Genomic DNA, 18118 nt, shown 5'->3' with positions numbered 1-18118 from the left:
ATCTTTGCGTTTTGGACTATTTCTCGAACAAAAACAAGACAATGAATTTGTGATTTCTTTTCCACTATATTTTCCCAAACATTTTACAGAAAATTCACCTGAGAAAATAACTGGAAGATTAATTAATAAATGCAAATAATCATCAGTTGCAGCCCTAGGGAAGATTTAAACATGTAAAAACACGTTGCTGAAGTTCTTTTGAACGCTGAAGCCTCAGCTGCTCCTCCAGCAGCTGAGGCTCGTATGATGTGTGGTCTCAGTGTGTGAATATAAAGCAGCGCGGTGATGAAAGGGTCATCTGTCCCGCACAGACTGAGGATATTTTGGACAAGGATACATTATCGAGCTTTAAGAAACCAAAGCTGTAAGAAAAAAAATCCTTTTGTCAGGATTTGTTGTGCTCAGATGGAAAGAAATGACAGCCGTAGCTGTGAAGTGAAGCCGGAAGCCTGGCAGTGTTTGCAACATTTTCTAGCTGTTGAACTAAACAACATGTTATATTTGGCCGTTTGTCTTGCAGATGGAATTTTACAGTGATGGATTCGATAAACACTCGCGGCCAAAATGTCTTTTGACAGAACAGCATCAAGCTAGGAACCAGCTGCTGGTCCCGGAGGCGCGAGTTGAATGCAGCTTCACTGTGCAGTCAGCAGAAGGGCACACAGGTGGTTCTGTTAATGAAGACATGATGGAGCAAACGATCAGAGTTACGTTCAAAATATTACAGCAGGTTATAAAAACACGGTTTGAAACTGACCACGAAACAAATCATCAAAAACAAAACATGCCGGGACAAATTTCGAACCACAGGCATCATGACAACATTCAAATCCACAATACTTAGGCCTATATGTTATATGTTTAATATTGAATACATTTATGCATATGTTTGAAATTCTTATTCATTTATTTTTAAAGCACAGCAAGGGCTGTTTCTTTTACAGCACCTATAGGCATTTCCAAATGCTTTACATACATATAAATATAATACATAATATCTAAAAAACACAATGAAGAGACAACTTTACTGTGTCAGGCCACCTTTGGGTGCTCGCACCCTGCTTTCTGGAAAGCAGAGCGAAGTGGAGCAGGACGACGCAGGAGGCTGTTAAACGTACTGTGATTTGTTTAAAATAGACGTCAGTGACAAATGGCTGCGAGTAACAAAAGCTTTAAACAACAGCAGAGTGCAGGAGTTTCATTACAGGCTGCAGGGAACATAAGACATCACACACATGTTCCTGCTGCTATGAGGACCCTCTGTGACGCAAGAATTCCCTTTTAGTCCGTTAACCCAAAACAAACTTCATTCTGACCTTAACCCTAAAACTAACACTTTTTTAAAACACCCAGGCCCAGACAAAAAGGCCTCACTCTCGAGTTCTCACATTGGTCCTCATAACTATACAAGTACAGGAGGATGTGTTGCCCTAAACAGAGGCGGAGAGGTGAAGGAAAGTAGCCTGGCTCCGCCCTCCTACCTACTTCCGCTCAATTTTCATTTCCCTTTAGGACTCCGTCTGGGTTTGCGGTATAGTCTTGGGTTTTCTCCAGCCACATTTTTTGGCGGTCCAATCAGCGAACAGAGGGAGTGGCTGAGAACGATGACTTTGAGGCCGTGCGCTAGTTTGAGTTGTAGTTCCGTAATGGCGGCGGAGATAGATGCGAGCGAAGCCATTCGGTCCGTTGTGGCAACGCTGCCGAATATCCAGAAGTTAAAGCCCGAGCAAGAACAGTCTTTGCTGAGTTGTGTTGGTGGCCATGATGTCGTGGCCCTCCTCCCCACGGGGGTTCGGGAAAAGTTTGATTTTCCGGCTCGCTCCGTTAGTGGTGAAGGAGTTGGCTAAGGCGAACGCTAGCGATGCTAAGCCGACGGCACGATCAAACGTTAGCGATTGGTTATGGCGGATCCAGAGTGGCTCTGGGCAGATCCAATAGTTTTAAACTTCAACAGAGGACCCGCCTTCAAGGAAGTTAACACTTTCAACACAGTCAATGGAGAGAGGCCAGACTCTCTGGACAAATGAAATGGACCAGAGTCTGGTAGGACCAGGCTAGAAGGAAAGTGCTGCAGACAGAGGAATACGTTAAGGACTTTTTGTTTCATCTGTAAAATTACTGTAAACAAAGGACAGCATGACAATAAGTCCTCATGTGTCTCCAAAGTAGGACCACATTTCCCATCAGCCCTGTTGCCTCCTTGTATATACACAAAGCTGAACAGTTTGGGTTTCCCCTTCCCATGCTTCATACTGCTCTGCATGGTACCACAGTGCTTAAGGTTGTTTTTTTGGTGTTAATCTTGGCGGACATTTTAAGGCCGGGATACACACAGGGCCGATAATCGGCTGTTGGACAGTCTGGCGAGGTCAGTGACTCGAGTATGTTCGGTGTGTCCCGTGCCGTCGTCAGTCTGGGGGGCTGTCGGCGTTCATTTTGGCCGACATGACATGTTCAGTCGGAGGCAGGGCAGTCGGGACTCACCCGGAAATGGCGAGTGGAATGAGGTGACTAGAGTCTCTCAAAATCTGAAGAAAATCTTTTCAACTGACCTTTGTTGATCTGAAATGAAGACAGATTCAGCAACTGCACGGCCTATTTCTCTCTTAAAATGTTTTCAGAAACACGTTTCAGTGAACTATTTTAGTACAATATGAGATCGTATTCTGAACGAGCCGCCATGACAGTCTGGCTTTGAATTTCTGGAGAAAACAAACCCATGTGATGCGTTCGTCCAATCAGCTGCCGGTTTTCATTTTTTGGGCAACAATACAGAGTAGCGCCGCCTGCTGCTATGGAGACGTATTACGTTTCTCAAGTCGGTGTCGCCTCAGTGTGTTCTGAGGCAGTTTTTTGGACCTCGGGGACCCGACTGATCATTTTGACAGGCTTTCCTGCCGACAGTCGGCCGTCTGGTTGGTGTGTCTCGGCTATTAGACCAAGATGTAAAAGTTTTAGTCAAATTTAGTCCTTTTTTTGTAGGGTTTAGTCTCATTTTAGTCGTGCATTTTTATTGCTTCTGTCTCCTAAGCATTTCGAGGCTACAACTGTGTTGTTGTGTACAGTTTCCATTAACATGTTGTTGTTCTTTTTCCTATTTGGTTTCACACAAACAGCAGTCTCCTGGGTGAAAGTCCTGTGTTTGCTTGACCCATTCATCCGCCCGGACCTCTTACCTTTCACGTCAGCGGGATTCTCGCAATATCACAAGATCACGCTAGAATCGCAGGCTCACATATCACACAAAAATCCATCTTGTCAGGCTTCAAGTAATGCGTTTGTGTCTGAATCTTACCGAACAATCAACGTCCTGTGAGGAGCTTCTGGCAGCTACGGCCGTGATTCAGGCGTGTGTGACTGCCGTGACTGATAATTGAAAACAACAATGGCGTACATGATAGACAGATGACCTGCCAGGCATTTTTTCATAGTGCCTGCCCTTTTCTACACAGTTGCCAATGACGGCTTCAAACCATCTGGCTCGTCAGGTTACCAGATCTCCTCCCTACGCGGACTTTGTCACTCTTCACTGAGTCATCTCAAATCACATGGGAGAAGTTGGCCTTTCTGCCAAAAAAACTTTTGGTTTGGACTACTTGGTTAAGTTTAGGAAAAGATAGTGGTTTGGGTTAATATTAGTCTCGCTTTGCCAGACCCTCCTCCACAGCGCCGCGGAGGAAGGTCTGGCTAGTCCACACAGAATCCCGGTATGGGAGAAAAACGTGCTCTGGTTTATTGGCATTTCTTTAAACCAATCACAATCGTCTTGGGTGGTGCTATAAGCGCTGAGCGGAGCCACAGTGCAGCTGCAAAATAGTCTCGGGAAGGAACTTGTTTTATTGGAACATGTGTACGTTCAAAGTTTGTTTTAGTTGTTCAACAGAAAACTCAGATTGGACAGATAGTCTAGCTAGCTCTCTGGATTTACCCTGCAGAGATCTGAGGAGCAGTTAACCATAGTCCTCAGAAATCCACCGGAGGTTAGAACGCCAACACAAAGAAAGCGGAAGGTAATGGACAGCCGGCCTAAAAGAGTGACATCCAGCAGAATTTCAGGCAGCAATAGAGCAATCCCTGAAGTGGAACGTCGTGGATATAGACTAGGTTAAAAATGGCAGAAAGCCCTGAAGGCTAACGTTTCCTGTTTGCAATCCAGGTGCGTTTCATACAGGCGCTAAAGGGACACTGTTTGACCAAATTTGACAATTGGGAGTGAGAACGGGTTCATATACATTAACACTAGAAAGTCATGAAAAGTATCTGTGTATAAAGTGTACACAGATATTAGACAAAGATTCAGACAGACAGACAGACAGACAGACAGACAGTCATTAAAGTGCTTACATGCAGAGAATAATAAATGAGGCTGTTTCCTTTGATTCTCACAGTCATTTACAGCATTGATTGTTTGTTGGCTGTATGGACAGCAGAGAGGCCGGCTATTGGCTCAGGTCATCACCTTATAAACGCGCTGAACGCCTCCTCAATACAGTCACACGGCATCACCACGGATGGATAGAGGGATGGATTAATAATGAACACACACAGAGGCCGAGGGGACATCGACTCCTTTGAACTGTGTAGCTCTGAATCCAAGTTTTTAATTGTTTGATTTTTATGGTAAATTCCAGATGTAAAAGTCTGATTTCTTTTCATTTTCATATTACAATTTACTCAAGTACTGCACAGTACAATTTTGACTTGTACTCTACTTGAGTATTCCCAGCTTCTTTTTCTAAATGGAGACTTGTTTGGTTTATGTTTCATGTTCATGTATCTTGTTTCGAAAGCATTTTTAGACCTTTTAGAACCTGTTTTTATGGCTAAAGCGTTGGCAGGCGGAGCAGTGAGGCTTTTAAGCAGGTGTAAATCAGGTTTGTTTAACGTTTAACACCCAGCAGGCCTGTAATAATCACAGCTTCAGCATGACTACGGATAAGAGCCTAATGATTTGTTGCCGGTGCTTGTTTTAAACATTTCAAATCAACTGGAATTATTTCTTTTTGTTTGAGCTGTGAGTGCAGGACTCGTAATCATTTTCAGTTGCAAAGGATTGTTCTTAAGGAAACCCGGAAACATGATCACACAATTATGTGATGAATCTCTAAAAGATATACAGATACTTGGCGTAACCATAAATATTCCTATACCACCTACAGTTTTACAGTTAGACACTTGAACTATTCTGTGGGAATAAATTCTTATTTAACTGGAAGTTGTATATTTTCAGCTCCTTGACATAAACTGCTTTGTAAATCTTCTCTTTCCTCAACATTTCTTGACGTGAGACTTTCCATTCACACTTGTGTAACCTTTTTTCCAATTTAAAGTGTAACTGCTGCTGTCATGAAATATGTTCTAAACATGGACATAAATATTGCAGGAGTGAAATCTCAAAGGATTTCAGGTGTGAATTGCCTACAGGGCCTTCATCCCAGACTGCACATCCTTACCGGTTAGCTCGTCCTATAATTTAAACTTCTGACTGTCTGATAGATTTGCATCCTAATACTTTAATATTCTGTCTGTTTTCACATTGAAATCACACATAATTATAAAAGAGAAAACATACTTTATTTATATGAAAACTCCCCCCCCCAAAAAATCTAATTAATCTGAATTATTTTTCATCCAGTTTCCCTTTATCACAAATGTTACTTTTCCCACAGAAAGGGAGCTTAACAGTCCTTTTTCAATTCTATAATTGACATGAAGATGACAGAAATATAGCCTACCATCTTGTTTTTTAAGTTACAGACGAAATATATCAAGAGCATTCCCAGGAACAATGGCATAATGTCACTTTAATGCACTGTTCATTATTGCTTAACTGTTTTCAAACTACATGGGTAAACTCTCCATTTTATATTATTTTTTAAATATTTGATTCCAGTCCCAAAAGCCGCCTTTTTTGCACCAGTGTTGTATGCCCAGCCCCCTTAGTTGGGTGGAATTGAAAAACAATATGTTGCCAGTGTGAATTATCTTCATGTTATTACTTTATGTGACATGGAAAATAATCATTGATTAGCAGAAAAAAAGAAAAATTGTCCTCAATAGTAATAATACTGTCTATCTACTTAGCATAAAATTAGATTTTTGTAAAATTAGATTTTTTTTGTATATTTATCAAATGACATTCATTTATTTACTGATAATGGACATAAATTAAACACAATCATTCTATATATTACATTTACAATTTCATTATTTTAATGTTTTAATGGGAGGAACTACTTAACTCTACATCGCCTGTTTCTGTAATGTAATGATTGTTCAGCGTGGCGGAGTGATACATGAGTGAAGTGTCGTTTGACCGCGGATTTCTTGTTTAAGTTTGAGGCGGACTTTTAAATTAAGTTGGACTTTTGTTTGCTTTATCTCAAGCCCGACATTTGCTGTAATACTCAAACAAGTTAACGCTATATGTTCAGTAATACTTGTTGACGTGTTAATACTGCTCCAGTTTCGAAAATTACTGGTTAAAGGTGAGCTTAAATGTTCACCGCAAGATGGCAGTGTTTTCCTCGTAATGGCGCAAGTTAACAGAAGATTAGCTAGCTAGCTAGCTAGCTAGCTAGCTAGCTAGGTTAGTTAACAGCTTGATGCTCGTCTATTGTTAATTTGTCGCTGTTTTCCTCAGGTTTGTAACCTTGAAAAGAGCCCATATGTGATTCAAATAATTACAGCTTATTGTACAGGGAGGTATTGTCCTGTTCGCATGTCACATTGAGATGTTTAATGTTTATCACAGTGCTATAAAGTACTGGGAAACTCCCCCTACTCAAATAAATGTTAGCTAACGTAAAGTAGCTAACGTTAATGCTACCTCGACATTAGCTTCATTAAATAAATGTGTGTTCCAGTTTTCTTAATCTAACTTAGTGGTTTCGGCACACTGCTCAAAATATGTCCATATTAACTCATAATATGTTAAATTAACTACAACTAAATTATTAAATTAACTACAACTAAATTATTCTAACTAACATTACCACAGCATTTTTGTGACAGGCTGTTAGCATGCATGCTATGTGCTGATTTGCATCCATTCCAAGCAGGCTAACGTTACCTAGTAACAAAAGTACTTTTTTTTACTACAATGTGTTCATCTGTAGACTAGTACAAGTCAACTGAAGTAATACTGTTTGTGTTTGGATAAACAATTAACTTTATTTTTATGTAAAAAAAAATGTATTTACTGACTAGTTGATATAAGCAGGAATTCACCTTTTATTTAATTTTACTGTTTATTGTTATGCACCAGAACCTCAAGGCAAATTCTTATGTGTAACGTTATGTGAAAACCTTGCCATTAATGTCTAGTTACAGCTTTACAAATGTGAAGATTTGCTGGTAAAGGAAATATCTATAGACATCATCTTGGGGCACTGGGATCATCATATTTATATTATATATATAATTAATATTGTATCATATTTTGTCAGTTTATCATATCAAGCACAATGAATTTTAATCAAATGCAATAAGTGACATTAATTGATAATGAAAATGATTGTGATGATACTTTTAGCTCTTATCACGAGATGTAATTGCATCTAATGTTACTGCTCTTTATAGATTAGAAAGTGTACAGAAATACAGCTACGCAGGGCTTTGAGGTAATTACAGTACTTTATTATTTAACTAATGGGCAGAGCACTCTTTCTGTATATGTAGGGCTACTTCTTTCAGTTCTGACTCTGTATATATGTGTGTTCCAGATCTACGATGCAGAGGGGACGTTACAGCACTTTATTGATGGCAATGATCCCAGTAAATCCAGTTGGATGAGGTATATCCGCTGTGCCAGACACTGTGGGGAGCAGAACATGATGGTTGTACAGTACAGGTAAGAACATGTCTAATTCTATAAATGACATTTGGTGGGGTTTTGTCATCCAATAGTCAACAGGAATGTGTAAGAATACAGCTAATGTATACCTATACCATGTAATACCATGAAAATGCACATATTCCAGCATACTAGGCTCCAGTGGAAAAATGTGTTCACAGTCCCAGGATGGACTGTCCTAGAAACACCCAATATAAAACTATTTCAGAGCACATAAAGCAGTTATCAAAAGTTTCTATCTTCTCTTTATGAATTTATGAGTATGTCAGGTATCTAAAATTTAGTTATTTTATAGTTATCAACTTCTTTCCACCAAATATGGTAGGCTATTTGTATATTGTTGAATTGCTCATAATAACATACTGTACAATTACATGTCAGACTCTGGTGACTCTGGCAAATATTGCATTGTTATGTTTCTTGTTCTTGCATTAGATCCTTAGTTTTTTTCAGGACATTTTCCCCATATTTTTCCTGTTGCGTGTTCTCTGTTGTGACTCGGCTTTGGAGTAAATTAATTTCAATTGTGATATGTGGTTGAAGGCTCAGAAAAGCTTGTGAGTGGACCTTGAGCTTAGAATATTTATTTTACACATCTTTAATATGTTATTGTGAGAGCATTTAGAAGTAATGAGAATCACTTGCAGTGTGTCTTGTTATGTGGGGACAGTTAAGTAATACAAGTTATAAAAGCAGTAAATTAATAAAACACAAAACACAAACACTGTACGAGAGAAAGGTGTAATGGGAGTAGTTTAATGAATAGATTGTCCACATGCTAGAGTTCCACCTTTTTCTTTATTTAGTCAACATAATGTTATTAAAGCTTTAGTGCGTAACTTTTTGATATTAATGAACGTCACATTAAATGCCAAATTACTTGCTGCAAAGCTAATTAAGACTTACAGCTCCACACAACTCTCTCTGTATTTCTCAGTATGGCTATGTTCGTCGTCCAGCGACTTTCGTGTACAGAAACTCATGTAAACATAATTACCTCTTCTGAAGAGTCCATCATGTTTTTTTAATCCTCCGTGTCCTCCTTGGCAACTAGCAACTGCATGGAGGAGGAGTTGGGGCTGTGCGCGATCATGGAAGGCTTGTATCATGTGGACGCGCCGACCGTTTTATTGTCTTAGAATGCTCATGGCGGCAACAGAAACTATGCACTATAGCTTTAAAGCCCCAGTGTGTAACATTTATACTTGTTCATTATCAAAATCTGTATTGCCCGTTCACAAACTTGTCCTTTTTTATGAAAATTGACCACCACCATCAATTCCAAGTATTCCTATTGGCTTGAAATTTTATATTTGCGCTTGCATGAACTGGGGTAGACTCTCCATAGTCATGCGCCATCTTGAAATACGTTAGCCGATAAGGGACATACAGGCTATGCTGCTCCGCCTTTCACGTTTTCGACTTACAGCTGCTGCTAATGGGTATCGTCGCTTCCCGGCCCCGGCAACTTTGAAGAAGGAAACATGGAGGACCACACGTATTCAAAATCCAAATTTCAAAGAGTCTTATTCTTCGCCCAGAATAAGAAAACGGATATTGAAAAGAGCAAAAGACTGGCGTCAACAGAAAAAAGAGTGAACATTGGAGCTGCTTTGGACGCACACACCAAATCCCAACTAGTTAATTATCCTCTAGACTGCAGTCTCCTTTTCTTTCTCTCTCCCTTCCGTCGGGTGGCGCGTGTCCGCGCCACTTTCCGACATGCACTCCAAAAACCACGGCTGATAGACGGCCTTTTGTACACCTTCGCTTTTTGAAGTATGAAGGCTACCGTAGCTGCAATACGCACTTTGAACTGCGTGGCGAGAGAGAGTTGAAATTCTTACACAATGTAGCTTTAACAACATTAAGTTACCTTGCCGTGCAAAGTAACTATTATGATATTACTATGATGCATAGTATCTCATTTTATCTGCTATATTACAGACAGCAAATATAGTTAAAACTGTGGGATCAGCTGTGGTAAGTTTGAGCTTAAATATGAGTGGAAATAATGAGTGTGTTACATGCACTATAGTATTCTCCAGTAATAAGGTTTTTGGAGTACATTGGTCATGTGTTTGCATGGTTTCAGAAATCTGAATAAGTTAGTTGTCCTTGTTTTAAGAAACCAGTATGGGTGGACTACTCAGAAATCAGCAGATTGTGGCATGTGAAAACCTTATCAAAGTCTCTGATAACTACTGTCTGCTGTCTGCACAGGTTTGTCCTCAACACGAGTCATTTAGCACAGTTGGTATGTAAAACAAAAGGTGTGACGGTAAATCATGTAGTGATTGACACAGAAAATAGAGTATTAGGTTGTTATTGCCTTGGACGCATTTTTCAGTCTGAAACCAGTCAGCTTTTTGTTTTTGTGGTTTGGAATGTTATCACATTACTCGAAAAATGTGTTTCATCTTTGTGAGTTGAGACGGACCAACTGCCACTCACACATTCTGCACACATTTCTTTATAGACATGCACACAAACAAGTACAGATTCCTCAGACTATATATAACAATATATGCACACACTCGCATGTATTAACACATAAAAATACATACACAGTCCTTACTGTCTTGGCACAGGTAGCACCGGCAAAAGGATTTGTTGTTGGAATTTTATTACGGCCTGTGGCTTCACCAGCCAAAGATAAGTATGTAAGTAACTTCACTTCATTAAGATGTTTGAAAACTGTATATTTATGCTGTTAAAAGAAATACAGAGTGATGGGTATTTCTCTACATAAACAATTTAGCATCAACATAAACTTTTAAGCATCTCAAGGTTGGATTGGAAAGGTCCTCTTGTTTTGTTGAACTTACACAAGTGGTTAAAGTACATAACTGTCATCAGTAGCGTTAGGTGTCATCATTTAGATGCCAAAACATTGTCAGATGTTGTATACCAGCAGTTTGTCATTATAACCTTAAGCTGAAATGTCAGTGCTACTATTGTAATATCTTACTTAATGCTAAATATACTTTTTTCTTTATAGAAAAGCAGCTGACTTTTAATCAACTCGCTGGTTAAAAAAGAAAAAAAAGGAAGTTGTCTTTTTTATTCAGATTTCTATCATGTAGAATTATGTTTGTTGTTATGCTTGGTACAACATATCTTGTTTGATGCATGGATACTTGTGGACCACTAATACAGGCACATAATTCAACTTATGTATTATTTCATGACATTGGGACACATTGCATTGTCATATGTAGTTTGACATTTATAGTAGATCTCCCTTCTAATGAAAAATGACACACAAGAAAAGTCTTATTAATGGTGTATAATTTATTTTTATCACCAGGAAAGGAGAATACAGTTTCAGATTGTGCAAATGAGAACAATTCTAAATCGCTAATACAAGCATACCACCTTACTGTCAAAATATGTTACAAAATCTTAAACATAACAAATATAGTAATTAACTTCTGTAATTATTAGCACAACCGAACAAAAAAAAAACACATTTACCTTTGGATACTAGATGTACAATTGAATTGTATTACTGCACTTTATTAATGTAAATGAGGAAAATATACATTTCATGTTAAAATAAAATTAATGTGATTAATACTTGCCTCCTATATAAGCAGGTAGTTGTCAGTTTGAAGGTTAAACAACTTTTGTTTTTCAAATGACCAAACAGACTTTGCAGCTAATGAAACCTTCCTTCAATAAGATGAAGAAACTTTATTATTATTTTATTAATCGTCACATACAATTATACAGTACAATGTAGTGAAATTCCATCTCTGCATTTAACCCATCCTAAGCATTAGGAGCAGTGGACAGCAACATACAGCTTCCAAAAAGCAACCGGCTGTACTGAACTTTATGGCTAAATTATAGACGCAGTTAAAGTTTCATCAGTTATTATGTTCAGTGATTTATGGTATAACATGTAAACAGCTCAGGCAGTTGATCCTTGTAAACATTTGTCTAAAAGCCTGGAACAGTAGACTGACATAATAACACGTTTCATATTATGCACATCCAACTACAGTAACTAGAGTTCCCTCATGATTCTGAGGGCAAAGTGTGACTCAACACAGTTTGTGTCATTTTAGTGTTTGCAAAGTACAACTCTCCCTTTACCTCTCCTCATTTCTCCTTACTGTGTAGTGAATCAATAGGATTTCACAAATATAGGTGGAGATACGTTAGCATGGACTAATGATGCATGCCATTCAATTTCAAAGATAACAGACTAGACAAAATAAAACAATATTTGCTTTTGTAAAAATTGTGATGTATGTATGTAAGGAAAAACAAACAAAATGAAATCCTAATATCTTAGTTTCACAGTTTGAAACTGCTGCTGTCAGTAAACCTATAAAGCCCAAATTATTTCCTAATCCTATTTACAGATTCCACTAAATTCACACAATACTGCCTGTTATACTCTCTAATTATCATAGTAAAACGACAGTAGGACCCCCCCCCTCCCCCACTTTGTATGCTTTTAGGCTACAAGTGATGTTGTCATTTTGCAACTGAGGGCCTTACAGGCAACACAACAGCTCATAAAATGGAACAGGTCTTTTCTCTGGCTTTCTTTACATGTTCTTGTATCCAGTTATTTCTTTCGTCCTCATGTTTTGTCTTTAGTTCATTGATTTTTTTGTTCAGATTTTCATTGTTTGGCGATTTAAGTGTCCCTGTCAGGTCATTCATTTCTTGTTCTTGTTTTTTCATCAATCTATCAAAGTCTTTCTGATATGCTTTGTGTTTGGTCAGTTGGCGTACAATCAAATCATTGTGTATTTGTTGCTTCTCCTTCAGATTCTCCATTTCCTTGTCATGCTTTTCCGCCACAGCTGCAAAGTCCTCGGTGTATCTCTGTCTGAAATCATTGAATTCTTCAGCTTGCTTTCTGGCCTCTTGGTCATGTTTTTTCTTGATTACAGCCAGATTTTTCAAAAGGGTTTCTTGTAGTTTCATTAATTCTTTCTCCTCTTGTTGTTTTCTGATTTCATCTTGTTGTCTTTGGTTTTCATATTCTTTTTTTTCTTGTTCATATTCTTCTCTGAGTTTTTCAAGTCGTTTTTGCTCCTCCTCTCGTCTCTGTTGATCTTCTCGATATTGGTTCTCCCACTTTTCCCTTCTTTCCTTATTCCAAGTCTCTTGTCCTCTTCTCAATGCCTCTTTGTTTTCTATCCATGTTTTGTCAGCAGTTTCCTTTTTTTCAGTTTCATGTTTTATTTTTTCCCCCACAGCTTCAAGACTTTTTTCCCACTGCATTTGTTCAAGTTCATCTTGCATTTTTGTCTTCCTTTCCTCTGCTTCTCTCTTTTCTTCTTCTCTCTTCATCTTTTCCTGCTCCTTATTGATTTCCTCCTCTTTCTTAATTAGTTTGGCTTTCAGTTCTTTTTCTCGTTCAGTTTTGGTTATTTGTTCTGCCAATTCTTTTTTCTTTGCCTGGATTTCTTTTTTATGTTTATTTTCAACGTCCATCATCTCTCTCTGTATGTCTTCTTCCTTTTCCTTCAGGATTCTCTTCACTTCCTTTTGTATGGCTGCCTCAGCTTCTTGAAACATCTCGGAGGTGTAGCAGCCCCCACCATTTCTGTTCACCATTGATTCAACGTTGCTCAGTAGCTCTCTTGCTTGAGCACGTTTCTGATCTTCTGAACTTCTGTTATTGAAGACCTGGTATCTTCCTCCACAGTCCTCTATCAGTTTTTCAACAAAGCCATCCCGTATGTAATTCTCAAATGTTTGATTTCTCAGATCATCTCCTCTTGTGAATATGAGAATGATGTAGTCTCCTGAATTCTTGCCAAAGAACTCCTTGATCAGTTCCACAGTATCTTTCTCCTCTTGGGTAAAGCGGCCGATCTTTAGCACTAATAAGAACACATGAGGTCCTGGAGACAACAAGCTGACGCATTTCACAAGCTCCCGTTTAATTTCTTCGTTGGTCAGAGTCGTGTCAAACAAGCCAGGGGTGTCGACTATGATGGCAGTCCGTCCATCAATCTCTCCTGTTTCTTTCCGGCAAAACTCGGTGACTGACTTTGGACAGGCTTTAGATTTGAAGCATTGTTTGCCCAAAATAGTGTTTGCTGTTGCACTCTTTCCACAACCAGTCTTCCCAATCAGCACCATCCTGAGACACTCTCTACTCTGATGCTTATAAGCCATTTTGAGTACAGATTTTGGTTTTTCAACGTTTTTCACCCGTGGATTGACCAGCATTTTCTTTGTGAAACCTCTGGAGTCACCCGCTCTCATCTTTTCCACAGCGTGCAACACATTAAAGACCTGCTGCTTGTCTCTAAGGTCAAAGACAACATATCGTTCTCCACAGGTCTGAAGGAGCTCCTGTATGTGCATATTCTCCTTAAGAAATTTTACAACAGCTGGAGAATTAGGATCTGACTCCACAGGGATGAGAATCATGGTGAAGTCATTGACTCGAGAGCTGAATGTGTCCTGGATGGTCTCCCACTCTTTCTTGTCTTCATCAGTGAGGGGACCCACAGGTAAGACTAGGATAAAAGCATGGATGCACTCAGGATCAAAGAGGGTAAAACACCTTGATAATTCCTCCATTACTGCCTTCTGAGGTTTTCCATACAAGGCAGGCAGCTCCACCAGGGAAACCCAACGTCCACACACCTCTCCCTGCTGTTTAACACACTCTGATGACTTTGCAAATGGACCAAACTTTCTTTCTCCCAGAATAGCATTGGCTGCTGACATCTTCCAGGTTTCCAATCTCCCACACAACACTAAGTTCAGAGGAGGTTTGGAAGTCATTGAATCAGTCTCTTCAGTACAGTTTAGATGTCCTCCTTTGTTGTCAGTCACTATGTTCTCCATCTGATCAATCAGTTCTTGATAATCATGTTCGGAAAGATCTTTCTTATCAAAGTTAATGCTGTGCTGCCTTTGTCTGCAGTCTATGATGACTTGGTTTACTGAAGCATTCTGGACCTCCCCATTTTGCGTTTTGATGACCATTGAGTATTTAAATGCATCTTGACCAAAGAAACTCAGGATGAACTTGAATTTCTGTCTGTCCTCTTCATTGAAGTCAGTAGGCTTCACTAATAGCAGGATTACATTTGGTCCAGGGGGGCAAAGAGCCACGCACATTTTCATCTCGTGTCTCACTTTGTCCTCAGGCAGACTGAAGACATCTGAGGTTTTCACTACTGTAAATGTTTTCCCCCTCCATTCTTTATAGATGACTGTAGGCCTACATTGCTTTGATATTTTTATATCAGAAACATATTGTTCCCTTGTGATGAAGTTACTTAGTACTGTCTTTTCGTTTTGTCGCTTTCCAAACACCAGAATCCTGAGTTCAGATGCTGTAAAAAAACAAAAGCCAAAGCATTACAATTATTGTCCCTTTTCCGTTTTTTCAGTGGTTTATACATTAATATATGAAAGGTATTTGGAGACTTAGACTCAGAATGAATGGGTTAAATAATACATATTGAATAATAAATATTTTTTCAGTCAAATTTTAAATTGTCTTTCCACTAAGTTGGCTACTTCTGGATAATAAGGATATGTTCATCTATTGACAAAAAAAGCATGGATTTTATAAAAAAATCATCGTCTCCATCAATGTTTGCTCTTGGTATTGAGTCATTTGCAGAAGCTATAAAAAGTATAATGATATGATAATATTTAGGGTCTATAAAATTCAGTTATATGCAAATTTTACTGTAATTTGGATATCTTAATACCTCCTATTCTTGAGGTTATACAAGAAGTCAAATCTAGTTTTAAGATTGCCTTATTTAGGTACACAGGCGAGGAATGTTTGTCTTTGGTCCTCAAAGAAGTCAAAATTTGAACATAAAGCTACATTTATCAATCTTTTGCTTTAAGAGGGGCAGAACATCAACATCAAAACAACATGACAGATATACAGCCACTTGCTACTGGCTACAATGTTATCAGTACTGTTTTAATTAACTGCTTGTTACGTCTCTATCAGACGCCAGGCTACTCTGGCACTTGTTTGAAGTTTCTGGCCACCTGGCAGATGTGAGCCCACGTTTGGCTCTTTGACTTTAGTTCTGGTTTGGATTGGGCTTCACCAACCCCTTAGAAAAATGTTTGGGTCTTTCTATACTTTGCTCAGCATTTACCCCCCTTTCTCATGTTATCACTCCATTAAAGGGGGCGTTATCAATTATCAGCCTCATATATATGGGTTAGAAGGGGCCTGCTACACAAAGTAGTAGGTTTAGAAGGCCGTTATCATCTATTCATATGGGGAGCCAACTTGGAGGTAGAGGATGACCGCTTCATTTCTATGGTAGCGATAACTAATAATGCCCATTCAATCAGCTGAAAACATTCAAAATAGATGCATACAGTATATATGGAACACCTCGCAAACTTTTGCAAGTTTAGTGGCAACATTTTTGTGTATGTGTCAACTGAAACTAAACAGGTTAGCTATCAAGTCTGTGTCAAGAACACACCCCATTCTGTTGGCCCTTTGCCAGCTTATACACTTCCTCTTAGTGTGGTTGACCTAAATTATCTTGTCATGATGGGTTTCAGTGAACACATACCTTCTTGCTAACAGACAATACTTACCGAATGCTGATCCTGCCATTTTGTCACTTCGCTGCAAACTTGTGGGAGAGAAATTCACATGGGGAAGCTTTACGTGTCGTTTAGGTTTTAGGACACAAAACAAAATTACAATAATGAGATACAGCGATAAAGTAAACAATCACAATAATTGTACTTTCCAGAAAACAGTTCTAAGTGTAGTCTGCGTAAATGTATAAAACGTAGACTTCATCTTCTAATCTAATCATCTAATTTGAGTCATAGTTTACTGAAAGTGTTAATGCATTTAATGTTTTAAAGTGTAACCCAAGTGCAACTGATCTGATCTAATATTTGTTTAATTTGACAGCATTTAGGCAAACTTAAAAAAAATAAAATCAGGTTTCTTGCTGGCTGTTAGGTGTCATTTATTTTCTCTATTTCCTCTTCACATACTAAACATTCTGCACTTACCTTAGGTTTTTTTCTGTTGCTTTTTTATTGTAGTTTATCTATTATTGTAGTTTTTGCTAATCTCTCAAACTTTAGTACTGGGCTATCTCTTAACAGAATAGTCGACACCTGAGAATTATTAATAAACTGCTTTAATTAGTCTATTGAAAGATTAAGTATTTTCTGCAATACATGTATACATCCTGTACATGTTTTATCTTAATTTTTTTGCATTTATTTTCGGATTGTCTACTTACCAGTCAAATTTCTGCTGTGTACATTTTCATCAAAGCACATCGAAGTAGCCGCTCCATAATGAGATTAAATCACCCAGCACACCTTTTTGTTGCCAGGGCAGGGCTCCACCTACAACAATGAAGCAACCTAGTAAAACCAGAATTGTAACTGAATTTTTTTTTATTGCCACAAGGGCAGTGTTTTCCCTGGGTTTTTAGAATGCTTAAGAAATCAACCACGCTCCGGCCTCTGGGTTGTGAAGGCGAGTCCAGTTAACCCTAACCCTTTCAAACCACGCTTTCAGGTAGAAAAATGGCAGTTGATTTGAATAAAAAAAAAAAATACACATAGTTGTAAACCATGAATGTACAGTATGACAAGAAATGCCTTCTCGAAAGCAGAGTTCATAGTTTTGTTTACCAGCAGCCAGGTTTAATGATGGGTGTTAACCTACTTTGACTTGGAGCTAAGTTATGCTCATACAACATATTTACACTACTGATCAAATGTTTTAGAAAACTAATTTTTCTAGTATTTATTGAAATTTAAGCAGGTCAAGTCCAGTGAATAACCTTAAATTGTACAAAGATAAGTGGTAATCTGCCCAAGATAAAAAGAAAAGTTTAGGTCACTGTAGGAAAAAAAGCGACCGATTCTACTCTGGCATAAAAAAAAAGAGTCTTTTAAGAACCACCGGTCCCTTCTCAAAGTTTCCCCTTTACTTATTGTGTTCGTTGAAAGGCAGACCAAGAAATTAATACTCAGTTACTCAATACTTCGTTCAGTTAAACTATAAAAATCTTTAGTAAAATGATATTGCAAACAGATATTTCATATGCATATGGATCAGCCGCTCCTTCGAGACTTTCTCTCCCTAACCACCAACAAAGTCTTTCCGGGTCTGACACCGGACCTTCCTTTTCCCTATATTCTTTTATTCATCTTCAGGTTCCTCCTCCCGCCATTGCGTGTGGGCCGCCAATTGGTTGGATATCACTCAGACTTTCTGTCTCCGAGAAGATAGAGAAGTTGCGCGCTAGA

General features: G+C 38.6%; 2 protein-coding genes across 4 annotated transcripts in view; one reads left to right on the top strand and one right to left on the bottom strand.

Moving 5' to 3' along the window:
- The window catches only part of prdm6 (PR domain containing 6), a 103317-nt gene that overhangs the window by 32954 nt on the left and 52245 nt on the right, over positions 1–18118 (top strand). The window contains exon 5 of the mRNA XM_039804041.1: positions 7725–7852. Within this exon, the coding sequence (XP_039659975.1) occupies positions 7725–7852 (128 nt within the window). The remainder of the gene's footprint in view (positions 1–7724; positions 7853–18118) is intronic.
- LOC120560626 (GTPase IMAP family member 8-like) lies at positions 11132–17148 on the bottom strand. 3 transcript variants are annotated; one of them, XM_039803307.1, is made up of 3 exons: positions 17098–17148; positions 16430–16467; positions 11132–15180 (listed from the first exon to the last, which is right to left on the bottom strand). In XM_039803307.1, the coding sequence occupies exons 2-3, from the start codon at positions 16446–16448 to the stop codon at positions 12383–12385; spliced, it is 2817 nt and encodes a 938-aa protein (XP_039659241.1). In that variant the 5' UTR covers positions 16449–16467; positions 17098–17148; the 3' UTR covers positions 11132–12382. The 3 variants fall into 3 exon arrangements, with proteins under 3 accessions (XP_039659241.1, XP_039659239.1, XP_039659240.1); XM_039803305.1 differs by having other exon boundaries at positions 16430–16496; positions 17098–17146; XM_039803306.1 differs by lacking the exon at positions 17098–17148 and having other exon boundaries at positions 16430–17079.

Source organism: Perca fluviatilis, chromosome 6 (assembly GCF_010015445.1).
Source record: "Perca fluviatilis chromosome 6, GENO_Pfluv_1.0, whole genome shotgun sequence".
Lineage (NCBI taxonomy): Eukaryota > Metazoa > Chordata > Actinopteri > Perciformes > Percidae > Perca > Perca fluviatilis.
This window is presented reverse-complemented; position numbering and strand designations above follow the sequence as displayed.